The following is a 27,610-nucleotide window of genomic DNA, read 5'->3' as shown; positions in this document are numbered from 1 at the left end:
CGGAAGAGAGAAAAGATCCGGTATTTTTCTCTAACCCCCAGACCACGAACTCAAGAGGATTAGGATCTCTGGTACCGCTATAGCCTGAAATCTTATCAGGCTGCAGTATTCCTGGGAAGCTCTGGAGGGAAACATGTGCTCCAAAGGGTTGAAGTGGTGTCTGGCTCTACAACTCCTACTGCTTCCTCATTGCTTCTTGGAGACCAGCATTCAAGGTATTTTCCATAGATGGTCTGCCTATGACTGTGCACAGAGGTATGGTTGGATGGAAAAGAGGACATGGCATGTGTCTCAACCCTGGAAGTAGAGTATGGGTTACAGGCCACAGTACTTCTATTCTGGTAGCCTGGTGGTGGAGGGTCGGAGAGCTTTCCTTATCCTTGGAGTATTAAATTTCATCTCTTTTCCCATTGGGACATGGCAAAAACAGGACCATGAAGAGATGAGAAAGTAAGCCATCATATTTAGTCCCTTGGTTTGTGGTCTTTGATGTAGTTTTTGAGCATTTTTTTCCTCTCATGAAGTTATTTATTTATTTATTTTTGTTACAGATGTTTCTCCTTTCCCCCCCATTGACACCCTCCTCCCAATCCCACCCCAACCCCAGCAGTTTATGACCTTGTTTACACATGCTTGTAAGTTCTGTGGTTTATCTCTTTCCTCCCCCCATATCCACCTCTTCTGAGGTTTGTCAGTCTGCATCCCACTTCTATGTCTCTGGGTTAATTTTGTTCCTCTGCTTGTTTTGCTCATTATATTCCACAGATAAGTGAGACCGTGTGACATTTGTCTTTCTCTGATTGGCTTTTTTCGCTTATGATAATACTCTCCAGGTCCCTCCATGTCATCTCAAAGGATATGAGATCTTTCTTTCTTACAGCTGCATAGTACTCCATTGTGTACATTGACCACAGCCTTTTAATCCACTCATCTATTGATGGATACGTGGGCTGTTTCCAGATCTTAGCTATTGTAAATAGTGCTGCTATGAACATAGGGGCACATATATTCTTTTGTTTTTTTGCATTTTGAATAAGAGGCATTGTTGACTGTGGTGGGAGGGAATGGCACCAAGTGTTAGATAGATGGGGTCACACCGGACCTGGGTTCAGCAACCTTGGTACTTGAGTTCTGGCTAGGAAAGAATTCAGAGCTAAGACTCAAACTATAAGAAAACACTTACTTGGAAAATCAGAGAACCAGAAGTTAAACCAGACAATGAATGGGTCTGGACTGCCTGTCACTACTTGAGGCAACTAAGCAGAGACAATGTTGAATGGTATATGAGCGTTTAATCCAATATTTCTGACAGTATGGGGGAGCAGTGGGTCATCCAATCTGCTCTGCCTGCCCTCCTCACTTGCCAGCTGCTTTTAAAGGGTAGAGAAACAATGACAAATTGGTAAAATGGTTACTGGCAAGGGGAAAAGAATGTGGGCTGGGGAGGATTGTAAAAGGCTTTGGGCAAAGGAGAGGAAGTGAGCTGGGGGCTGCAGGGGCTGGTCACCAATGAGTCACAGTCACAGGCCCAGTGTTCAGATAATCAGGTGGTTAATCTTTCCATGATGTCAGGTAGTCCCCTTTGTCCTCAGATTAGAAGAACAGACAGCATCCCCCAGGTAAACTCTTGAGGTGCACACCTTCCAGCCCGATCACAGTGGGCTTTTCTTTAATCATAACAAAGCAACCACAATTAGCATTATAAAGGATGATTAACATTTCTTGTAACTATGGCTAGTATGCCATTATGATTATTACTCTGTTCTATTATTCTGTCCCACCCCTTTCAGAAGAAGTAATTTATAGAAGAAATGGATTTAAGAAACAAGCTATAAAGGCAAAGGAAGAGCCTTGGAGCTTAGAAGTGAGGAAGGTAAAGGTGACATACCCGAAGGGAGGAGGGCAGCGGCATGCTCCTAAGGGCAAGCGCTGTGGTCTCTGTCCTGGGGGTTTTAAGGGTGTAGTTTTTAAGGGAGGTCCCAGGGGAACATCTCAATAGAATACTCAGCAGCTTTCCACCATGGCAAATGAGAGAGAGTACAGCAGTAACTCTGAGCATAAATCTCTGTCAACTAAGAACAATTGTAAGCTGTAATGAAGAATAAACAGTATTTATTTGAACAAAAGATTGCAACCCAAGAGACACAGATTCAGGTAGCAACCCAAAACTGTGGTCCTTCACGACAAAAGAGAGGCTATATTTTATGCGAAAACTTCCCTCCCAGGTTCCCATTCAGATGACCTCACTGGTGTTGACCAGAACATTCCAGACTGGTTGATTAAGATGATGTTGCTGGGAGAGGCTGAAACAGCAGTTAGCTCACATATTAGATCTAGGTTTTGTATCATGGACTTTTAGCACAGTGACACCACATGAGGCCTGTGGTTTTTCCTTGAACACTACCCTCACCTCATCTTGCTTCTTTTACTTTCTCAAATGAATGTTGCTTTTGTTTCCTGTCTAGGTGCTTGATATTATTACATTCTCCTCTGGCTGGAACACTCATTATTCCCAGCCTTCATCTTTCTCTGCCTAATTTCTACTTATTTTTTATTTTTTATCCTCACCCAAGGACATTTTTCCATTTTTTGTTCAGATAGAGCGAGAGGGAGAGAGAGGAAGAGAGAGAGAGAGAGAAACATCGATGTGAAGGGACACATCAAGTGGCTGCCACCCGTACGACCAACCAGGGCCGGGGACAAACTGCAACCGAGGTACGCGCCCTTAGCGGGAACCGAACCCGGGTCTCTCTGTACCGCAGGCCGACGCTCTAACCGCTGAGCCAAACCGGCCAGGGCCTAATTTCTACTTATAATGATTCCTACACACACTTTCCATGGAAGCCATTCCTGACCCCCATATTTAAGCACGTGCTCCCTTTTATGTGCCCCCTCAGCATTCCACATTTTTGTTTTCTTTTCCTAACATTTACCACCAACAGTAAAGCTATTTTAGTAATTGTCTGTATCCACTGGAAAGGCAGTTCCTTAAGGGAAGGAGCTATATCTCTCATGTCTCCCTGTCCTGCACTGGCTCCTTCCCTTAGGTCTTTTTCTTCTTTTTTTTTTTATTCTCACCCGAGGACATTATTGCATTTTTTTTTTTTTATCTTGAGATAGAGTGGGAGGGAGAGAGGGAGAAAGAGAGGGAGGAAAAGAGAGAGAAACATCGACGTGAGAGAGACACATCGAGTGGTTGCCACCCACACGACCCCAATCTGGGCCGGGGACAAACTGCAACTGAGGTACATGCCCTTAGCGGGAACCAAACCCGGGCCTCTCTGATCTCCGCTGAGCCAAAGCGGCCAGGGCTGGTCTTTTTCCTTTTTAAATAAAACTAAAAACTAACAACCCCAAACTCTCTTTACCTTTCATGTCCCTTTACATAATGTCAAACCATTCTCCTTCCCATTCACACTAACATGTCTTACAAAAGTAGTTTAGCTTTATTCTCCCCTTCTATCCCTTCAGTTTAGGTCATGACACTTTGTATTCTGACTTACTGACTTCATTAGACTTCTCATCTCAGGAAACAGGTACTAAGTTTATCTTGTCGCTCACTGCCAAATAACTTCCTAAAAAAGTTTGTAGAGGTTTGTAAATAGTTGATCACATCAGAGAGCTCCAGGTACCTTCATATCAATATTTTTAAAATACACCTCTTTCCATCTTAAAAGTTTTACTAGAAACCATGTGACTTGATTTTAGAATAACTAGAACTTCTTTTGTAGAAGCTCTTTTTTTTTTTTTCCCTTAGTACACTCTTCGGTATAAAATTGTGACTTCCTTTGATCTGATTTTTTCCCTATTTTAACTTTGTTATTTTACAAACAAAAAAACATGGGTAAGCACAGAAAATGTCTGCTTTCTTTTCTATTGTAAACTACAGGTAAACACAGTTACTTTATCTTAAGCATCCAGACCCGTACCCAACTACTTCTTCTTGTTAGAATTAAATAAAAAGAGTAGCTTTCCTTAAGGTTGTTTCCCCTACTTTTTAAAATAAAGGATTGGTAGGAAGGCAAATTAAGATTTTGTCAATTTACTTTAAAAATTGAAAAATACATAAATATACTTTACATAAGTAAAATATTAATCAATCTATCTAAGTTTATTAGATAATTCATTGTTAGCTGACTAAACTACCACCTTGATGCCCTAAATTGTATTACAATGTCTCTGGATTAATTTTGCAATTTCTACTAGTAAAATAAATCTATCCTTCTTCTTTATTTTGTGAATGGATTATAGAATTCTTTCAGAAAACTAGAATAGCTTAATTTCCTTCTTTTATGGTCAACCATTCTTTCTGGTGTTTCTATCCTCAGGTTTCTGTTGCTTTTCCAGGCCACTCATTCATTAGATATTCTACAAAAAAAATTCACTCTTTCTTTGGCTATTTTGCATGTGTCTTGGCCCAGCTGAGCCTGTTGGGTTTACACTTCAATGTTTTCCTTAGCTGATTTGTATTGATTTATAGATATCTGAAAACTTGAGTGCATATGTGACCAACATGGTTACACTACTTCTTTCTTTCTTTCTTTCTTTCTTTCTTTCTTTCTTTCTTTCTTTCTTTCTTTCTTTCTTTCTTTCTTTCTTTCTTTCTTTCTTTCTTTCTTTCATTTATTTTTGTTACAGAGGTTTCTCCGTTTTCCCCCACTGATACCCTCTCCCCAACCCTCCCCGCCCTGACCCCAACTTTGTTGTCCATGTCCATTGTTCATGCAAACATGCATATAAGTTCTGTGGTTTAACTCTCTCCCGCCACCCCCTCTTCAGGGGATTGTCAGTCTGTACCCCACTTTCACCTCTCTGGGACTACCCCGTTCCTCAGACTGTTATATTCATTATATTCCACAAATAAGTGAGATCATGTGATATTTGTCTTTCTCTACTTGGCTTGTTTCCCTTAGGATAATACTCTCCAGGACTCTCCATGTTGTCTCAAAGGATAAGAGATTTTTCTTACAGCTGCATAGTACTCCATCGTGTATATGCATGACAGCTTTCTTATCCATTCGTCTACTAATGGATACTAGGGCTGTTTACAGATCTTAGCTATTGTAAATAGTACTGCTGTGAACATGGGGGTACATATATTCTTTCTGATTGGTGTTTCAGGCTTCTTATGGTATATTCCTAGAAGTGGGATCACTGGGTCAAATGGCAATGTAATTTTTAATTTTTTCAGGTAAGACCATATTGTTTTCCATAGTGGCTGCACCAGTCTGCATTCCCACCAGCAGTGCACTAAAGTCCCCTTTTCTCCACACCCTCACCAACACTTGTTGTTTGATGATTTGTTGATGGCGGTCATTCTGACAGGTGTGAGGTGATACCTCATTGTTGTTTGAATTTGCATCTCTCTGATGATTAGTGATGTTGAGCATTTCTTCCTATGTCTCTTGGCCATTTGTATGTCCTGTTTGGAGAGGTGTCTATTCAGCTCCTCTGACCATTTTTTAATTGGGTTCTTTGTTTTCTTTTTGTTGAGTTATATGAGTACTCTATATATTTTGGAAATTAACCCCTTACCTGATGTATTGTTGGCAATTATCCTCTCCCATAGAATGGTTGTCTTTCCATTTTGGTGGTGGTTTCTTTTGCTGTGCAGAAGCTTTTGAGTTTGATGTAGTCCCATGTGTTCATTTTCTCCTTTGTTTCTGTTGTCTTAGGTGATGTATCAGTGAAAATTCTGCTGTGTATGATGTCTGAAATTTGTTGCCTACATTTCCTTCTAGGATTTTTATGGATTCATGAGTCACATTTAAGTCTTTTATACATTTTGAGTTTATTCTTGTGTATGGTGTAAGTTGATGGTCTAGTTTCATTTTTTTGCATGTAGCTGTCCAATTTTCCCAACACCATTTATTAAAGAGGCTGTCTTTACTCCACTGTATGCTCTTGCCCCCTTTGTCAAATATTGAGTATATTGTTTTGGATCCATTTCTGGGTTCTCTATTCTGTTCCATTGATCTATCTGCCTGTTCTTGTGCCATTACCAGGCTGCTTTTATTACAGTGGCTTTGTAGTATAACCTGAAATTTGATAATGTGATCTCTCCAACTTTGTTCTTCTTTTTCAAGCTGTGGCTATTTGAGGTCTTTTTTCATTCCATATGAACTTTTCAAGTATTTGTTCTAGTTCTGTGAAGTATATCATTAGTATTTTGATGGGGATTTCACTGAATCTATAGATTGCTTTGGGTAGTATGGACATTTTAATGATGTTGATTCTTCCAATCCATGAACAAGGTATGTGCTTCCACTTTTTTATATTTTCCTCTATTTCTTTTTTCAATGACCTGTAGTTTTCTGTGAATAGGTCCTCTATTTCTTTGGTTATGTATATTCTTAGGTTCTTAATTTTTTCTGCCACAATGGTAAATGGAATTGTTTTCTTAGTTTCTCTTTCTGTGAGTTCATCATTGGTGTATAAAAATGCCATTGATTTCTTGACGTTAATTTTGTATTCTGCTACTTTGCCAAATGTCTTTCGTAAGTCTAGTAAATTTTTGATAGAGTCTTTGGGGTTTTCTACGTATAGTATCATGTCATCTGCAAATAATAACAGTTTCACTTTCTCCTTTTCAATTTGGATCCCTTTTATTTTTTCTTCCTGTCTGATTGCTGTGGCTAACATTTCCAGTACTATGTTAAATAAGAGTGGCAAAAGTGGGCATTGTTGTGTTGTTCCTGTTCTTAATGGAAATGCTTTTAGTTTTTGCCCATTGAGCATGATGTAGCTGTAGGTCTTTCATATATGGACTTTATTATGATATGATCCCTCTAGTCCCAGCTTGCTGAGCATTTTTACCAGAAATGGGTGCTGGATTTTGTCGAAGGCTTTTTCAGTGTTTATTAATATGATCATATCATTTTTATCTTTCATTTTGTTTATGTGGTGTATCACATTTATTGATTTGTGAATATTGTACCAGCCTTGCATCCCTGGGATGAATCCCACTTGGTCATGGTGAATAATTTTTTTGATGTATTGTTGGATTCGATTTGCTAGTATTTTGTTCAGGATTTTGACACGTATGTTCATCAGGGATATTGGCCTATAGATTTCTGTCTTTGTAGTGTCTTTTTCTGGTTTTGGAATTAGAATTATGCTGGCATTATAAAAGGAGTTTGGAAGTCTTCCCTCTTTTTGAATTTTTAAAAATAGTTTGAGGGGAATGGATGTTAGTTCTCCTTAGAATGTTCGGTAAAATTCCCCTGTGAAGCCACCCGGGCCTGGGCTTTTGTTTGCTGGGAGAGTCTTGATTACATCTTAAATTTCTTTTGTTGTTATTGGTCTATTCAAATTTTATATCTCTTCCCGGTTCAGTTTTGAGAGACTATGTATTTCTAGAAATTTGTTCATTTTGCATAGATTGTTGAATTTGTTGCCATATAATTGTTCATAATATTTGTTAACAATCTTTTGTATTTCTGTGGTGTGAGTTGTTACTTCTCCTCTTTCATTTCTGATTTTGTGTATTTGGATTCTCTTTGTTTCTTGGTGAGTCTAATCAAGGGTCCATCAATCTTGTTTATCTTGTCGAAAAGCCAGCTCTTTGTTTCCTTGATCCTTTGAATTTTTTTTTTTTTTTTATCTCCATGTCATTTATTTCTGCTCTGATCTTTACTATTTCCTTTTCTCTACTTGCTCTGAGGTTTTCTTTGTGTTTGCTTTCTAGTACTTTACGATGTGAGATATGATAGTCTATTAGAAATTTTTCTTGTTTCGCCCTGGCCGGTTTTGCTCAGCGGTTAGAGCGTCGGCCTGCGGTCCTGAGAGACCCGGGTTTGGTTCCCGCTAAGGGCATGTACGTTGGTTGCAGTTTGTCCCCGGCTCTGGTCAGTCGTGTGGGTGGCAGCCACTCGATGTGTTTCTTTCACATCGATGTTTCTCTCTCTCTCTCTGTTCCTCTCTCTCCCTCCCACTCTACATGAACAAAAAATGGAAAAATGTCCTCGGGTGAGGATAAAAAAAAAAAAAATTTTCTTGTTTCTTCAAGTAGGCCTGTAGTGCTATGCACTTCCCTCTCAGAACTGCTTTCGCTGCATCCCATAGATTTTGTGTTGTTGTGTATTCATTTTCATTGGTTTCCAGAAAGTTTATAATTTCTTCCTTGATCTCCATGGTAACCCATTCATTGTTTAATATCATGCTATTTAGCCTCCATGTTTTCAAATATCTTTGCATGTTCTTCTTGCAATTGATTTCTAGTTTCATGCCATTGTGATCTGAGAAGATTCTTGATATGATTTCAATCTTCTTGAACTTGTAGAGACTTAGTTTGTGCCCTAACATGTACTCTATCTTTGAGTATGTCCCATGTGCATTTGAGAAGAATGTGAATTCTGCAGTTTTGGGGTGTAATTCTCTGTAGATATCTATTAAATCCATTTGATCTAGGGCATCCAGTGATGTCAGCAGGGTGTTGAAGTCCCCTGCTATGTTTGTATTGCTGTTGATTTCTCCTTTGAAGTCCTCCAAAAGATTTTTAATATATGTCGGTGCTCTTATATTGGGTGCATATATGTTTACCAAGGTTATTTCTTCCTGTTGGATAGATCCTTTCAATATTATGTAGTGGTCTTCTTTGTCTCTAGTTATGGCCTTTATTTTGAAATCTACTTCATCAGATATGAGTATTGCTACCCCAGCTTTTTTTTCTTTCCATTGGCTTGAAAAATTTTTTTGTATCCCTTCACTTTCAACCTATGTGAGTCTTTTGTTGTGAGGTGGGTCTTTTGTTAAAAAACATATATGTGAGTCATGCTTTCTTATCCAGTCAGCTACTCTGTGTCTTTTTATCAGAGCATTCAAACCATTCACATTTAAAGTGATAATTAATATGTACTTATTTCTTGCCATTTTTGTTTAGTGTGGTCCTATTTTTCTTCCTATTTCTTCTACTAATTTCAGCAGTCCTTTTAGCATATTTTGCAGTGCTGGTTTGGTGTTAATCTATTCCCTTAGTCTTTTTTTGTCTGGGAAGCTCTTTATTTGACCTTCTGTTTTGAATGATTGCCTTGCTGGATAGAGTAGTCTTGGATTCAGAACCTTGTTTTTCATGACCTTGATTACTTCATGCCACTCCCTTCTGGACTGTAGTGTTTGTGTCTAGAAGTCAGCTGAGAGCCTTGTGGGGTTTCCTTTGTAGGTAACCTGTTGCTTATCTCTTGCTGCCTTTAGGATTCTCTCTTTGTCTTTAATTTTTGGCATTTGAATTACTATGTGTCTTGGTGTGGGCCTGTGTGTGTTCTTCTTACTTGGGGCTTTCTGTGCTGCTTGCACTTGAATGCCTTCTTCCTTCACCAATTAGGAAAGTTTTCTGTCACTATTTCTTTAAATATATTATCTAACCCTTGCCCATTTTCTTCCTCTCCGGGAACTCCCATGATGCAAATGTTATTATGTTTTCAGTTGTCCCACAGTTCTCTTAAGGTATCTTCCTGTTTTCTACTTTTTTTTTTTTTTTCTGATTGGTTGATTTTTTTCTACCCTGTCTTCTAATTTACTGATCTGGTCCTCAGCTTCTTCTACTCTGTTTGTTAGTCCTTCCAATGTGTTCTTTATTTCTGCTGTATTATTCTTCATTTCCACTTGTTTGGTTTTCAATTTTTCCGTATCTTTACTCATGGCGCTGATGTCCTTACTCATGCTGTTGAGCTCTCTCAAGATCATGGCTCTGAACTCTACCTCTGATAATTTGCGTAACTGCATTTCATTTATCTCATCTTTAATAGTGTACTCTTGTTCTTTCATTTTTGGTTTTGTTTGTTTGTTTGTTTGTTTGTTTGTTTCATTGTTTTGGCTATCTCAGTAGGATTTGGAGCCTGCCAAATTTTTCCTGTGTCTGTTGGTGTTCTGCTGTTTGTGGCTCCCTCTACTGGATTTGGATGGACCTGGGTGGGCCCATTTTAAAAACCACTGTCAAGTCTTACTTTCCTGGGTAAATTTTCAAGCCCAGGAAAGGTTTCGTTATCCTGTAGCTTTTCCTGGAAGCTAGTATTCTCAGTTACTCAGGGCCTTGGAATGTTACTCAGTTACTCAGAGCCCTGGTGTTCTACATAAGAGGATTTCCAGAGGGTGGGATATGTGGTGGTTGTTAATGAGCCTCAAGTTACATTTCTTTGCCTCACCTGGGAAAGGCTGAATCTCTGGGGCAGGGGGCTGCTATTTTTCCCCACAGCTCTGGGAAGGAGCACAATGGCCACTGTCCTTTGTGGCCGCAACTCAGCAAAAACTCTGAGTGCCCTTCAAATCCCGGTTATCCTCACAGTGTTCCAGCCCAGTCTTCCCTCTCTCTGCTGTAGCCCCCAGGTGAGTGGCTGTGGCTATTTGGGGGCTCTGTCCCTGCTCTCTGCACTGTGGAGCAGGCTTGGTCTTTATTTCCCAAGGGCGCTGCTCACAGCTAAGACTGCTGCTGTCCCTGGGCTCCCAGCCTGCCACCCTCTCACACCTTCACAGATCTTAACAGTGTCCGTGGTAATATTATCCTGTCCTGCTGCTTTTCTGTTGCTTTTTTCTGAGGATTTGTCTTTATTTTAGTTGTAATTCCTGTTTGGTCCTGGGAAATCGTCTGTGTAGCTTCCATTCACTCCGCCCCCATTTTCACATCCTCTATGCCTATCTTGTGTGCAGCCATGTTGCACAGGCCTCTCTGGTGCCCCTGCACCCTGCAGGTCCTGCGGGTAACTGGATCGCACAGTCCCTTTGGGGACCAGGCTCTATGCCTATGTTATGAGCTGCTGGGTCGCACAGGCCTCTCTGGTGCTGCAGCACCCAGCAGGTCCTGAGGGTAACTAGATTGCACAGTCCCTGCTGGGTCACACAGGCCTCTCTGGTGCCCCTACACCCTGCAGGTCCTGCGGGCAGGTAGGTGGATCACACCAGTCTGTCTCTGGCTCCCGTTTTTCATTGCTCTTGCGAGCTGCTGGATTGCACAGGCCTCTGTGGAGCCCCAGGTCCCGCCAGTGGCGGCTGGGGAGTGCTGCTGCCCTGTGGGGCTCAACTCCTGCTCAGCTTTTGGTGTAGTTTTTGGGGATGGGTCTCAGTTGCTGGTCTGTGCTTCTGTTGCCTGAGGATGGAAGTCTTCACCCCAGCCTCTGTTGCTGGGGATATATCTCCACTCTCCATTATTTCTTTTGAGAATTCTTGGGAATCTCCTCCAGTGTTGTTCTGCTTTTTATGTCATAATAGTGATATTTTATTCATTTATTTAGGACCCAGCCATAAGATAGGGCTCCACTGTCCCATTTTGAGCATATTATCATATTTTATAAAGCACAGTTCACTTTCTGTGCTGACAGCACTCATGTAAAACAGGGTGAATGTTTCTAAAACATGCTGGACTCTCTGTAAAAAGTGGGGCAAGCATCAACCCCACAAAGTAACACAGTACAACAAGGGTAAGGATTCTCTGTATGCGCAGGGAAAGCAGAGTTATGACAGGAAGCAGAGTGGCTATGGTGGGCAGACTAAGCTGATTTTCCACAAAAGGCTAAAACTACAAAGAAGATTGTGCTGAGGCTTGAATGCCTTGAGTCCTACTGCAGATCTAAGAGAATGCTGGCTATTAAGAGATGCAAGCATTTTGAACTGAAAGGAGATAAGAAGAGTAAGGGCCAAATGATCCAGTTCTAAACGTCATATTTTGTTTTATTATGTGACAATAAAATCTTGAGGGTATGTTCACTTCAAAAAAAAAAAAACAAAAACAAAAACCAAACAGTTCATCCATGTTTTCCCAAGGGTAAGAAATCTTTTCTTTTCACAATTTTTTTATCCACTCATCTACTTATGGGCACTTGAACTGTTTCCAAATCTTAGCAATTGTAAATAGCATTGCTGTAAACACTGAGGTGCATATATTTCTTCTGATTGATGTTTTGGGACTCCTAGGATATATTCTCAGAAGTGGGATCCCTGGCTTACTTCATTTAGCATAATAATATCCATGTCCACTCTTGCTGTCACAAAGTGTAATTGTCAGAGAGATGCAAATTAAAATGGCAATGAAGTATCACCTCACACCTGACAAAATGGCTTTCATCAATAAATCACTAAACAAGTGTGGTGAGGATATGAAGAAAAGGGAACCCTAGTACACTGCTAGTGGGAATGCAGACTGGTGCAGCCACTATGGAAAATAGTATGAAATTTCCTCAAAAAATTAAACATGGACCTGCCATTTGACCCAACAATTTCACTTCTAAAAATATATCCTAAGAATCCTGATGCTAGTGGCATCTAGTGGGCAGAGGCCAGGGATGCTTCTAAACATCCTACAATGCACACGGACAACCCCCTACATCAAAGAATTGTCTTGACCAAATAGTCAATAGTGCCAACATTGATAAACACTGATCTAGGCTATCTATTGTCACCACTTATATTAATCCACATGGAAACAATTAATAAAATGAGAACAAGTGTAGAATACATGTATGATAATTTTAAATCCTATAGAGAATGTCCAGCTATGTTATATGCTCAAAGAAGCCACAGACTCTGTCTGCATTGCTGATGTAAGAGCTTAGCACAGTGCCAGGAACACAGTATTTGTCCAAATACTGTATTGGACTGAATTGATTATGTCACAGAGATTATAAAGTATAAAATGACCAATCAGAAGCACTGTAAATGAATGCTTAAGTGTGTCTGTATATACCTCAGGCACAGGGTGTTTAATAAATGTTTGTTGAATGGATAGATGGATAGTTAGAAGGATTAATAAATGAAAGCTAGGTATATTATATAATGTTGAACAATATGATTCTGTTTTTATATTATAGTGTATGAAACCAGAGTGAAATAGGTTATATTCCCTCTTTCCTTTACCGTTAAGGTTTTTCCGCTGCTCTTTCTCAGCCTATGCAGTCATGTGCTATGTAACAACAGTGAAAACATGTTGAGAAATGTGTCATTAGGCAATTTCCTCATTGTGCAAACATCACGGAGTAAACTTATACAAACCTAGATGGTAGAGCCCATTGTTCCGAGGCTACACACTTGTACAGCATGTTCCTGTACTGAAACATATCTAAATGTAGAAAAGGCAGAATAACAATATGGTATAAAAGATAAAAAAATGTTACACCTGTAGAGGGCACTTACCACGAATGAAGCTTACAGGACTGCAAGTTGCTCTGGGTAAGTCAGCGAGTGAGTTGTGAGTGAGTGTAAAGGCCTAGGACATTGCTGTACACTATTGTAGACTTTACAAACACTGTACACTTAGGTTACACTAAATTTATAAAACAACATAAGATTAAATTAAGCAGAAGGGAATATGATGTAATCAAGAGACATGCCACGAGGCTGCTGGAAGTGTAACACAGCGTATCATTTTACAGGAAACTTTTTATAAGTAAAGAGAGTACACTCTAAAATAACAATGAAAATATAATATAATAAGTACATAAACCAGTAACTATCATTTATCATTATCAAGAATTATGTATTGTACATAGTTGTATGTGCTATACTTTTAAATGACTAGCAGTGCAGTAGATTTGTTTACACCAGCATCACCACAAACACATGAGTAATGGGTTGTACTACCATTAAAATGTCTGTGATGTCAATAGTCAGTAGGAATTTTTTTTTGTTATAATCTTATAGGACCACTGCTATATATGAAGTCCATCATGGACTGAAGAATTGTTATGCAATACATAAATGTATATGCAATACATACACACACACACACACACACACACACACACACACACACAGAATTTAGTTCTCCCTATCCATAAAAAGAGTCAACAGACCTCTTCACCTTGCATCTTGTAGCTATCATTGTTTCTTTCTCCAACTTAACCAAACCTGATATTTTAGAGCTGTGGCTTATATACAATTTTGGGTACCTTCATGAAAGAAAGAACGAAAGTGTATATACAAATAAATACAAAAATAATTTTCTCAGAATAAAAAAAGAAATCCCAATGTATCACAAGTTTTAAAAAGCTTACAAATACTACCAGTATCACTAAAGCCAAGAAAATAGCAAAAAAAATTTTTTTAATAAAATGCCTTCATCCTTTTATAATACTTTGCCACTGAATAGCTCTGTCTCCCATTCACTTTTGTTTTTCCTCCACTCTCCACCTACTGCTGGGAAATTAATTGAACCATTAGGGAATGCAAATCCAGAGAAGAAATGGCTTGTCATTACTTTGTTTGAAAATCTACTGGGCCAGCCCCAGTGTTCTTTTTCTTTATCATTTGAGGTGGAGCTAGATGGATTGTAAGCAACATTCTCTGTCCCCAAGCCCATTTCTCAATCTCCAACTTTCGTTGAATTCCTGATCAGGGGTCCAGACCCTCTGATAAAGACCATATTCATGGCAGCAAGCAGAAATTCCTTTCTTCTTCCCTGACCCACCTTCCCAGGCCAAAGCCTGAACCTCAGGGCATCTCTGCCATCTCTACCATCTCTAAGATGGGTCTCACTCTATATTTCATTGACAGGTCATTCAGAAAAGATGGTATTTGCAGTCTCTGGCAGCAACGTGAGTCTCAAAATCTCCGATCTGCCTGATAACCCTCAACGTTTCACCTGGTTTTACACGAGGAACCAGAAAATTTTGGAATGGGAGTCCAACAACTCTAGTCTTTACTACTTCAAAACTAAATTTAAGAACAGGGTCACGTTTGATCATCAAGATGGCGTGCTCTACATCTATAATGTCCATAAAAATGACAGCAGCACCTACATCCTGAAGGTGTTGAAGGATGGACTGGAAGATACATGGACCATCCCACTGAAAGTGTTTGGTGAGTTTGGGAAACCCAAGGACAAGTTCCCATTCTAGGCCCCTGGATGGACCGGTGGGGGACTTCCTGATGATTATGGGGGCTCTTCTGGGAGGAGGAGAGACAAACCTCAGGACAGGCTTAATTCATTTTTCCTAGAGCCAATTCTACTTCTGTGAGCCTGGGCCAGCAGAAACCAAATTGATAAACTTGGGACATTTAACACCTCTTCTGATGTTAGTGAATCTAAGATTTGAAGAGAAGAAAAACAATAAAGATGGTTTCCTCTCTATTCTCTTCATGTTCTCCTGTGACCAACCCAGACTAGTTCTGAGCTCCTCTTAATAATATGTTTAAACAAAGACTTTATCAGACTTAAGGAGAAAGATAGAAGAAGTAAAGGATGGAGCAGAATGTTAAGGAGGATTTTTAATTTTTCAGAATGTATGGGACAAAAACTTCTACCCATAGCTCCAGACTAACCAGTATACATAGAATAAGAACTAGGACATTATACTTGGAATCAGATAGTCAAGGGTTAAAAACTCTGGTCACTTACTAGCTACGTGACCTTGGAGGAAAATTTGTAACATTGCTGTGTCCATATTAGGTAAGTTTCTTTGGATGGCAAGTAGCAGAAACCAATTCGATGTACCATTAGCAAAAAAAAAAGGAGAATTAGTTTAAGAAACTAGGATTATTTTAAGCAATTGAAGGACTTTAGAAGATTCAAAAAGGGATGAGGGGAGGAAAACGGAGAACAAGGGCCAATCCAGAGTCCATAGGCACAGGAACCTGTGGGCTATACCTATAGATTCCTGCCATTTACATGACTTATCTCTGAGGGAATAGACTTTTGTACCTTTCAGTTTAAATTCTCAAGAGAGAAAAACTGGTTGTGCTGGAGAAGGTGTAGCAGCCTCTTCCACAAGCCACCCCTTTGCCTCTGGATTTGCCTGAGAGGCCCAGGGCTGCGGGAGCAGCCAACTACCATAGGCTCTGTGTCAAACCAGCAGTTTGCAGAGTAAGCTGCACAGGGAGAGCTTCTGGAGCCTGAAGGGGAATGAGACAGTAAGTTCACCTTTAAGGCATCCAACTAACTGCACTAAGTAGAGTGCCTACTCTAGGACCTTTTAAAACCTCCTAACTCCTGCGATGCAGCTGTAAGTAAGAAAGATCTTTTATCTTTTGAGACGACATGGAGGGACCTGGAAAGTATTATCCTAAGCGAAACAAGCCAAACAGAGAAAGACAAGTACCATATGATCTCACTTATTTGTGGAATATAATGAACATAACAGTCTGAGGAATGGGGTAGTCCCAGAGAGGTGGAAGTGGGATACAGACTGACAATCTTCAGAAGAGGGGGTGGGGGAGAGATAAACCACAGAACTTATATGCATGTGTGCATGAACAATGGACATGGACAACAAAGCTGGGGACAGGGTGGATAGGGAGAGGGAGGGGTGAAAAGGAGAAACATCTGTAACAAAAATTAATTAATTAATTAATTAATTAAGAAAAGGAAGGATATGTAAAAATAATATTTCTGGTGCCAGAGTGAAAAAAAGATTAAGTATGAGACCAGATTGAGGGACCCAACCCACAAACCACTACATCCTGTGGGAGGGCATCTCAGGTAAGGCAGAGTTTTTCCACATTCCTTTTCTTCATAACCCACTCATGAGATAGGGTTCTGAGAATTGTCCCAAGCAATGGGTTGTGATGATAGGCAAAAGTGTTGGTTGGGGGAACCAGTTGCAGACCTGCTACTCTTAAGCTCTCTCCCACTCCATTTTGGGCCAATACAATTTTATTTATTTGGTCCCTAGGAAAACTGCTCATTGGGTTTCACTTTTTCCAGGTTGCCAACTGCACTATCTGGGTGTAAATGACCTATCTTATGTAGCATGCAGTTTAACTTGTTTTTTGCTACGTTTTTTTCACTTTCAGTTTTTTAAATATTTTTTAATTGACTTTTTTTTTTTTTTCTTTAGAAAGAGAGAAACATTGACTGCCTCCTGCACACCCCCTACTGGGGATTGAGCCAACAACCTGGGTATGTGCCTCCATGGAGAATTGAACCAGCAAACTTTTGGTGAACAGGGTGACACTCAACCAACTGAGCCACACCAGCCAGGGCCACTTTCAGGTTTTGTTTGTTTGTTTTTGGTTACTGTTAGCACTCAACACTTTTTAAATTAATTAGTTTCAGGTATAGAGCACAGCACAGCAGATTGCTATTCATATAGGTTACTAGGTGTTCCCTCCGATTATTCAAGTGCCAACCTGGCACCATAGATAGTTATTACAGTATTGTTAACTATATTCCCTATGCTGTACTTTACATCCCCATGCCTATATTGTTGATTTTTTATTATAGCTTTTCTGACAGATGGGAGGTGGTATCTCACAGAAAATGGTGGGAAAAAATAGTATGAAATTTGCTCAGTTAAAACATGCAGGGTGAGTTGAGCAACCAGAGAAAATTTCACAGAGAAGATGAAGTCTAGTGTTCAGGACACCAGCTTGATAGAGCTCCCTTTGCCCCTGCACACACAAGCCAGAGGCAAGCTCTGATCTGCTCAATTCTCTGCCATATTTTAATCCTGTGACATCTGAGCTTCACTGATTTTGCAGATGGTTTACCCTTGACTAGAATGAAAAGACCTCAGAGGATTTCAAGTAAAGTGACCCTAGCAAAGGAAGGAGCAGATGTTGGGATTACCTTTTCTTGTCTGGTAGCAGGACAGCAGCAGTGGTAATGATGTGACCTTCAGCATGCATATAACACTTACAGTCTGCAGAGAGCACCTCCTATGGGCAATGCCATTTTACAAATGAGAAGAAAATTCAAAGTATAAATTACCTTGTCCAGGATCCTGGCTGGTCTCAATCCAAAGCTAGTGTTTTGTCCTTTCTATCTCATAACTGCTCCATCCATCCATCCATCCATCCATCCATCCATCATCCATCCATTCATTCATCCATCTATCTGTTCATCAGATACTTACTGAATACCTACTATGTGACAGGCACTGTACTAGACACTGAAATACCAAAGTTAACAGAAACAAGGCTGTTGGTCACTGCTGACAGGTACAGGGATTACATGAAGAACTTCATGTAGCTCTGTCAGAGTTCAAAAAGGGGCTTTGCCATGTGCAGGGCAGTATCTCTTATCCCAGGAATCTTGCTGAATATGAGTTCAAAAGTCTTTGAAAGACAACAGGCCAAGGTGCCAATTGAGGGCCATTGCTAGAGAAGGAGCCCTAAGCAGTTCAAAGAGCTGGGATACCAACTCTGACCCTAGCAGATCTCTCTGCCAACACTCTGCTGTTCTGTCTGGCCCACAGACAGTCATAAACCCATTTTGTTTATGGGTGCATGACTCCTCATCTTGAATCCTGCTTAGCTTCACTTCGAGGAGAAGGTCTTCCAGTCTGAAATCCTCCCAGAGGGCAAAGTTGCTGACTGGTTCCCTCTATAGGATCTTCTTCTTCATGACTCCAATTCCCACAGTATGTGTACCTCATAGCTTCCTTTGTACATTGTTGACCAAACCCTCATAAAATGAATGCCTCATAAATGCATAAATCCATTGTCTCATCTTATAATATTCTCCTCATCTTCAGATCCTGTACCTAAGCCTGTCATAAAAATTAAGAAGATACAGAAAGTGAACAATAGCTGTCATCTGATCCTTTTATGTGTAATCCTGGATCAGCCTGTCAACTGCACCTGGTATGGGGACTCAGGACTCCTTCCAGAAAATCTCCAGCGTAATGCACTTGAAATCACTGTTATGCCAGAAAACTACTCCAAGTTTTACACGTGTCAAGTCAGAAATCCTGTGAGTGACAACAATGATACCATCTCCTTCACTTCAGCCTGTCAACTGGGTAAGAAATATTCCCAAGGGAACTGAGGTAGGTTTAAGGTCACTAGTTTTCTCTTGAATGAAGAAAGGTGTGAGGATCCTATTCAGCCTTCTGGCACAGAATTTGGTGGAGAATCACAAAGGCATCTGGGAGACTCAGGTTCTACTCATGGCTCTGCTAACACCCCCAGTGAACCCACCTCACCTTTGTGGAGATCAGTGTCCTTACTTCAAAGGGTAGATGCACAGGATGTCCCCTCTCCTCGCCTGCCCTAACAGTCCTAGAATCCCAGGTCAGAGTAATTGTAGGACAATCTGAGGTATCAGGGTAGCAGAGAGAAAAAGTACAAGTAGGAAAGCAGGCCACACATTGTTGAGTAGGTGCATTGAGGGGTTTCTGATAGACAGCCTAAATCAACAAAAGAAGGGCCAAAGAGATTATCATCAGTGAGAACGAGTAGTAAACAGTAATGACCAGTCTCTCACCTAAGGTAGAGACTCTCTGCTCTCTCCAGCTGTGTGCTCCTTGAGGAATTTAGGCAGGGAAATTCTAGGTTTTATGTTTCAGATTCCTCTGTCTCCTGGGAGTATCTACGCACTTAGTGGAGCATCATTCCTGGATCTCTATCAAGCCTACACAGATCTTATAGAGGAGTAGCTAAGATCGGGTATCAAGTTCATAGGTTTTGGAGTCAGACACCTGGAATTAATTCTGGGAATGTCACTTACTAGATAAGCACTTACTTCTCTAAGTCATTTCCCTCTTAAATAACAGACAAAATATTAGTTCTAATCTCATGTTGTTGTAAGGATTGAATGAGACAATAAAAATAATCTAGCATAGTGTCTGACCAATCTTCAGTGAATGGTAACTAAATTAGGCCCAGTCCCTTCAATTTGAGAGGCAGTAGGTGTTTGGGGGCCTCATTAATAAACAGGGATCACTATCACCAACATTCAAGTCTCTCTTACTCTCCACATCCCTGAAATCATATATGTGAGCCCTTGTGTGCATCTTTCTAGAATAACTCATACCTGTGATGCCAACATTTACCTGAGATCCCTGTCATGCCCAGTCATCAGGGACCATGGCCCCCAAGGACATTGCTCTTTCATGGTCTTCTTGGAACCACTCTACTCTCCAACCTGTACTGATTTCTTTATCTCTGTTGCTACAGGTGGACTATGCAAACTGTATGCTCTTCTCTATTCTTCCCAACTAATTGGTCATGTCTCTTCTAGTCTCCTCATATTCACTGCTTTTCTGTCATCTCAGACTCAATATGAAATTTGGTGTCTGATATTGAGACCACAAGTTGACTGGGCAGTTTCAGCACCACCTTTATATTAACACCATATCCTGAGATCTAGAAAAAGGAAAACACACAGTTTCTGTTCTTTATAAAATGAGGGTGACTGCTCATTTGCATAGAGCATGAAAACAATAATACATACATTTGAGATTCCAAAATGGCGTCAGTGTGAATGGAAGCTACACAGACCATCTCCCAGGACCAAACTGGAATTACAACTAAAATAAAGACAAATTGTCAGGGAAAAGGCAACAGAAAAGCAGCTTGCGAAGACCATATAACCAGGGACACTAATTCAATCCTGGTAGGATTGCAGAGGTGTGAGAGGGGGGCTGGGAGCCCATTGACAGCAGGGGTCTTAGCTGTGAGCAGCGCCCTTGAGTTAAACTCCCAAGCAACTCCACAGCTCAGAAAGCTGGTACAAAGCGCTAAAATAGCCACAGCCACTCACCTTGGGCTCTGGCAGAGGGAGGGCAGACTGGACTGGAACTGTGTGGGGACACTCAGGCTTAGGAGGGTGCTCAGAGCTCTTGTTGAGTTGCGGCCACACAAGATGGTGGTCATCTTACTCCTTACCAGGGCTCTGGAGAGAGGCAGCAGCCCATCCCTTGGAGATTCAACCCCACTGGGTGGCCATTGAAATGCAAATTGAGGCTCATTAACAACCACCATCTGCTCCACCCTTGGGAAATCTCCTTATGCTGAACACCTGAGGGTGATTTTCATTCAACTGAGAACCCAAGACTCTTCAAGTAACCATGACTACTAGCCTCCATGCAAAAAAACTAGAGAATAACTGAACCATTTCTGGGCTTGCAACTCTGCCCAGATAAGTAAGACTTGACAGTGATGTTTAACGTGGGTCATCCCACGCTCATCTAAACCTAGTAGAAGGAGCCACAAACAGCAGAACACCAACACCCACAGGGAAAATTTGGCAGGCTCCAAAGCCCATAGAGATAGTTAAAATAGAGAAACAAAGAAACAAATGCCAAATAAAAGAACAAGAGACCTCTACCAAAGATGAGATAAATGAGGTGCAGTTAAGCAAGTTAACAGAGCTAGAATTCAGAGCCATGATCTTGAGGGAGCTCAACAGCATGAGTAAGGACATAAACACCATGAGTAAAAACATAGAAATGTTGAAAATCAACCAACTGGAAATTAAAAACCACCAAGAAGAAATGAAGAATGACATATCAGAAATAAGAACACATTGGAAGGTCTAAATAGCAGAGAAGAGGAAGCTGAGGACCGGATCAATGAATTAGAAGACAGAGTACAAAAAATCAACCAATCAGAAAACCAAAGGAAAAAAAAATTTTAAAACAGGAAGACAGCTTAAGAGAACTGTGGGACAACTGGAAACATAATAACATTTGCATCATAGGAGTCCCCAAAGAAGAATAAAATGAGCAAGGATTAGAGAATATATTTAAAGAAATAGTGACAAAAAAACTTCTCTAATTTGGTGAAGGAAGAAGGCATTCAGGTTCAAGAAGCACAGAGAGCCCCAAGTAAGAAGAACCCAAACAGGCCCACACCAAAACCCATAGTCATTAAAATGCCAAAAATTAAAGACAAAGAGAGAATCCTAAAGGCAGCAAGAAATAAGCAACAGGTTACCTACAAAGGAACCCCCATAAGGCTCTCAGCTGACTTCTCAACAGAAACACTACAGGCCAGAAGGGAGTGGCATGAAGTAATCAAAGTAATAAAAAACAAGGATCTGAATCCAAGATTATTCTACCCAGCAAGGCTATCATTCAGAATAGAAGGTCAAATAAAGAGCTTTCCAGACCAAAAAAAAAAAAGGCAAAGGGAATACATTAGCACCAAAGAACAAAAATGGCAATAAATAAGTATATATCAATAATCACCTTAAATGTAAATGGATTGAATACTCCAATAAAAAGACATAGAGCCCTGGCCGGTTTGGCTCAGCAGTTAGAGCGTCGGCCTGCGGTCCTGAGAGACCTGGGTTCGGTTCCCGCTAAGGGCACGTACCTCGGTTGCGGTTTGTCCCCAGCCATGGTCGGTTGTGCGGGTGGCAGCCACTCAATGTGTTCCTTTCACATCGATGTTTCTCTCTCTCTCTCTCTCTCTGTTCCTCTCTCTCCCTCCCACTCTACCTGAACAAAAAGTGGAAAAATGTCCTCGGGTGAGGATAAAAAAAAAAAGACATAGAGTAGCTGATTGGATAAGAAAGCATGACTCATCTATATGTTGTTTACAAAAGACCCACCTCACAATAAAAGACTCACATAGTTTGAAAGTGAAGGGATGGAAAAAACTTTTCCAAGCAAATGGAAAGGAAAAAAAAGCTGGGATAGCAGTACTCATATCTGATAAAACAGATTTCAAAATAAGGGCCATAACTAGAGACAAAGAAGATCACTACATAATATTGAAAGAATCTATCCAACAGGAAGATATAACCTTGATAAACATATATGCACCCAATATAGGAGTACCAACATATATTAAAAATCTTCTGGAGGACTTCAAAGGAGAAATTGACAGCAACATAATCATAGCAGGGGTCTTCAACACCCCACTGACATCATTGGATAGATCCTCTAGACAAAAAATTAGCAAGGAAATAGAGACTCTAAATGAAGCACTAGACAAAATGGATTTCATAGATATTTACAGAGAATTACACTCCAAAACTGCAGAATTCACATTCTTTTCAAGTGCACATGGGACATTCTCAAAGATAGACCACATGTTAGGGCACAAACTAAGTCTCTACAAGTTCAAGAAGATTGAAGTCATATCAAGAATCTTCTCAGATCACAATGGCATGAAACTAGAAATCAATTGAAATAAAAAACCTGCAAAGGCATTAGAACACATGGAGGGTAAGTAGCATGTTATTAAACAAGAAATGGGTTACTGAGGAGATCAAGGAAGAAATTGAAAACTTCTTGGAAACCAATGAAAATGAACACACAACAACACAAAATCTATGGGATGCAGCAAAAGCGGTTCTGAGAGGGAAGTTCATAGCACTACAGGCCTACCTGAAGAAACAAGAAAAATTTCTAATAGACTATCTAACCTCACAACTTAAAGAACTAGAAAGCAAACAAAGAGAAACCCCCAGAGCAAGTAGAAAGAAGGAAATAGTAAAGATCAAAGCAGAAATAAATAACATAGACACCAAAAAAAAAAAAAAAAATTCAAAGGATCAAGGAAACAAAGAGCTGGTTTTTTGAAAAGATAAACAAGATTGATGGACCCTTAGCTAGACTCATCAAGAAACAAAGAGAGAGAACCCACATACACAAAATCAGAAATGAAAGAGGAGAAGTAACAACTGACACCACAGAAATACAAAACATCCTTAACAACTACTATCAAAAATTATATGGCAACAAATTCAACAATCTAAGTAAAATGGACAAATTTCGAGAAACACATAGTCTCCCAAAACTGAACCAGGAGGAGATAGAAAACTTGAACAGACCAATAACAAAAAAGAAATTGAAGATGTAATCAAGACTCTCCCAGCAAACAAAAGCCCAGGCCCGGATGGCTTCACAGGGGAATTTTACTGCACATGCAAAGAAGAACTAATACCTATTTCCCTCAGACTATTTTTAAAAATTCAAGAAGAAGGAAGACTTCCAAACTCATTCTATGAGGTCAGCATAATTCTAATTCCAAAACCAGAAAAAGACACTACAAAGACAGAAAACTATAGGCCAATATCCCTGATGAACATAGATGCCAAAATCCTGAACAAAATACTAGCAAATTGAATCCAGCAATACATCAAAAAGTTTATTCTCCATGACCACGTGGGATTCATCCCAGGGATGCAAGGCTGGTACAATATTTTTAAATCAATAAATGTGATATATCACATAAATAAAATGAGGAAGAAAAACCACATGATCATATCAATAGATGCCGAAAAAGCCTTCGACAAAATCCAGCATCCGTTTCTGATAAAAATGCTCAGCAATGTGGGAATAGAGGGATCATATCACAACATAATAAAGGCCATATATGAAAGACCTACAGCCAACATCATACTCAATGGGCAGAAACTAAAAGCATTTCCCTTAAGAACAGGAACAAGACAGGGATGCCCACTTTCACTACTCTTATTTAACATAGTACTGGACGTCTTAGCCACAGCAATCAAACATGAAGTAAAAATAAAAGGGATCCAAATTGGAAAGGAGAAAGTGAAATTGGAAAGGAGAAAGTGAAACTGTCATTTTTTCCGGATTACATGATATTATACATAGAAAACCCTAAAGACTCCATCAAAAATCTATTAGACTTAATAAATGAATTTGGCAAAGTAGCAGGATACAAAATAAACATCAAGAAATCGGTGGCATTCTTATACACTAATAATGAACTCACAGTAAGAGAAACTGAAAAAACAATCCGATTTACCATCACAGCAGAAAAACTAAGATACCTAGGAATAAACTTAACCAAAGACGTAAAGAACCTATTTGCCGAAAACTACAGGTCATTGAAAAAAGAAATAGAGGAAAATATAAAAAAGTGGAAGCACATACCTTGTTTATGAGTTGGAAGAATTAACATCATTAAAATGTCCATACTACCAAAAGCAATCTACAGATTCAATGCAATCCCCATCAAAATCTAACAACATATTTCACAGAACTAGAACAAATATTTCAAAAGTTTATATGGAACCAAAAAAGACCCCGAATAGCCACAGCAATGTTGAAAAGGAAGGACAGCCCTGGCTGATTTGGCTCAGCGGTTTGAGCATTGGCCTGCAGTCCAGAGAGACCCATGTTCAGTTCCCGCTAAGGGCATGTACCTTGGTTGCAGTTTGCCCTGGCCCTGGTTGGGTCATGCGGGAGGCAGCCACTCGATGTGTTCCTTTCACATTGATGTTTCTCTCTCTCTCTCCCTCTCTCTCTCTCTTCCTCTCTCTCCCTCCCACTCTATCTGAACAAAAAATGAAATAATATCCTCGGGTGAAGATAAAAAAAAAAAAAGGAAGGACAAAGTAGGTGGGATCACAATACCAGATATCAGGTTATACTATAAAGCTACTGTAATCAAAACAGCCTGGTACTGGCACAAGAACAGGCATATAGACCAGTGGAACAGAACAGAGAACTCAGAAATGGACCCAAGACATTATGCTCAATTAATATTTGACAAAAGAGGCAAGAGCATACAGTGGAGTAAAGACAGCCTCTTTAATAAATGGTGTTGGGAAAATTGGACAACTACATGCAATAAAATGAAACTAGTCCATCAACTTACACCATACACAAAAATAAACTCAAAATGAATAAAAGACTTAAATGTGATCTGTGAATCCATAAAAATTTTAGAAGAAAATTAGGCGGCAAAATTTCGGACATCATACGCAGCAGAATTTTCACTGATACATCACCTAAGGCAACAGAAACAAAGGAGAAAATGAATACGTGGGACTACATCAAAATAAAAAGCTCCTGCACAGCAAGGGAAACAACCATCAAAATGGAAAGGTAACCCTATATGGGAGAACATCTTTGCCAATGATGTATCAGATAAGGGATTAATTTCCAAAATATATAGAGTCCTCATACAACTCAACAAAAGGAAGACAAAGAACCCAGTTAAAAAATGGGCAGAGGAGCTGAATAGACACCTCTCCAAACAGGACATACAAATGGTCAAGAGACATGTGAAGAAATGCTCAACATCACTAATCATCAGAGAGATGCAAAGTAAAACAACAATGAGATATCACCTCACAACTGTCAGAATGGCCTCCATCAACAAATCATCAAACAACAAGTGTTGGCGAGGGTGTGGAGAAAAGGGGACTCTAGTACACTGCTGGTGGGAATGCAGACTGGTGCAGCCGCTATGGAAAACAATATGGTGTTACCTCAAAAAATTAAAAATTGAACTGCCATTTGACTCAGTGATCCCACTTTTAGGAATATATCCTAAGAAGTCTGAAACACCAATCAGAAAGAATATATGTATTCCCATGTTCATAGCAGCCCTATTTACAATAGCTAAGATCTGGAAACAGCCCAAGTGTCCATCAGTAGACAAATGAATAACAAAAGCTGTGGTACATATATACAATGGAGTACTATGCAGCTGTAAGAAAGAAAGATCTTGTATTCTTTGAAATGACATGGAGGGACCTGAAAAGTATTATCCTAAGCGAAACAAGCCAAGCAGAAAAAGACAAATACCACATGATCTCACTTATTTGTGGAATATAATGAACATAACAGTCTGAGGAATAGGGTAGACCCAGAGACATGGAAGTAGGGTACAGACTGACATCCCTCAGAAGAGGGGGTAGTGGGGGGAGGGAAGAGATGAACCACAAAACTTATATGCATGTACACATAACCAATGGACATGGACAACAAAGCCAGGGATGGGGTGGGGAGGGTGTGGAGGAGGGTGTCAATGGGGAAAAAAAGGAGAAACATCTGTAACAAAAATAAAATAAAATAAAATAATAAAAAAATAATAAAATAAAAATAAATAAAAGAACAACTGAATGAAAAAAAATAATACATACATTTTTTTGAAGGGCTAAACCTGTCTTGTCACTTTTTAGCCACCCAAATTATCCTAGAAAAATATCCCTAATCTCCCTTCCCTATTTTATCACTCATTTTCTTTTTCTTGTTATTTTGTACTTTCTTCTTCTCCTCCCCCTCTCTTCTCCTCTCTTACTCTGTGTTTACTCCCTTCCCTCCCTGTCTGTCCTTTCCCTCTCTATTCCTTCTTGTTGGTGCAGATGGTTAATGGGGTGGAGAAACAGGAAGAAGTAGTCCTTCCTTCCCTAAGATCAGCTTTGCATAGCATTATATGGCCATCCGTTTACACCTGGAGCTGGGTCCTACCTCAGTGCTGTCTGTTGGAGGGGGTGACGTGAGCAAAGGACTCAGCTGAGGCAGTGATAGTTAATAGGTTTCTGCACTCTTTAGACTTTACATCTGGGGATATTGAGTCAGACTGGGATGAGGATGTCTCAGGCACACTGGGACTAGATTCAGGGAAGAAACACTCCATGTCCTGCTCCCATGACACAACCCCATCCCTTGTCAATGCAGTAATCAAGACAACTAAATGTTTGGCATTCTCTTGTCCTTTCAGCCCAATCCTCTGGAGTAGCTTGGACTGCAGAGTTCCTAGTGGTCATGATACCAACCATTGTTGGTCTCCTATGGATCTGAGACAGACTCTGCCAACTGAAAGGTGAAACTTGAAGACCGCAGGATCTTGCCTTCATCAACAACCATGCTCTTAATCTAGACAGAAGCTCTGCCTCTATGGGATGGAGAAAGTGTGTTACAACATCTATAAAGATTTGCAGATTAACTTTTAAAAGATCATGACTATAGTATGGTGATCACCAGAGAAAAAGAAGGGGTTGGGGGAGATAAATGAGGGATAAATGGTGATGGAAGGAGACTTGATTTAGGGTGCTGAACATAACAATACAATATACAGATGATGTACTACTGAATTGTATACTTGAAACCTATATTATTTTATTAACCAATGTCACTCCAATAAATTCAGTTTAAAAATAATATAATAAAGAAGAGAAAAAATAAGTGAAATTTCATAATTCGGGTTTGTAGACCTTCCATAATTGTGGGTTGAACTGGTCCTGGTTCAG

At 40.0% G+C, this 27,610-nt stretch overlaps 1 protein-coding gene and 1 pseudogene across 3 annotated transcripts; both read left to right on the top strand.

The window, feature by feature from the left end:
• CD48 (CD48 molecule) lies at positions 1–27,426 on the top strand. Of its 3 annotated transcripts, none has more exons than XM_036273026.1 (4): positions 1–215; positions 14,479–14,784; positions 18,399–18,665; positions 27,082–27,426. In XM_036273026.1, the coding sequence occupies exons 1-4, from the start codon at positions 134–136 to the stop codon at positions 27,159–27,161; spliced, it is 735 nt and encodes a 244-aa protein (XP_036128919.1). In that variant the 5' UTR covers positions 1–133; the 3' UTR covers positions 27,162–27,426. The 3 variants fall into 3 exon arrangements, with proteins under 3 accessions (XP_036128919.1, XP_036128921.1, XP_036128920.1); XM_036273028.1 differs by lacking the exon at positions 1–215 and adding an exon at positions 239–450; XM_036273027.1 differs by lacking the exon at positions 1–215 and adding an exon at positions 12,820–13,155.
• Positions 11,324–11,682, top strand: LOC118637599 (annotated as a pseudogene).
• Positions 27,427–27,610: the final 184 nt, after the last annotated feature.

This window comes from Molossus molossus, unplaced genomic scaffold, assembly GCF_014108415.1.
Source record: "Molossus molossus isolate mMolMol1 unplaced genomic scaffold, mMolMol1.p scaffold_m16_p_20, whole genome shotgun sequence".
In the NCBI taxonomy this organism is placed as follows: domain Eukaryota; kingdom Metazoa; phylum Chordata; class Mammalia; order Chiroptera; family Molossidae; genus Molossus; species Molossus molossus.
This window is presented reverse-complemented; position numbering and strand designations above follow the sequence as displayed.

What these genes read in the sequence shown, in the direction of transcription:
- CD48 (XM_036273026.1), top strand. Translation starts at nt 134, where the DNA reads ATGTGCTCCAAAGGGTTGAAGTGGTGTCTGGCTCTACAACTCCTACTG. An exon ending in CTTGGAGACCAGCATTCAAG is followed by an intron (nt 216 to 14,478) that starts GTATTTTCCATA and finishes TTTCATTGACAG; the next exon opens with GTCATTCAGAAAAGATGGTA. An exon ending in CACTTCAGCCTGTCAACTGG is followed by an intron (nt 18,666 to 27,081) that starts GTAAGAAATATT and finishes TTGTCCTTTCAG; the next exon opens with CCCAATCCTCTGGAGTAGCT.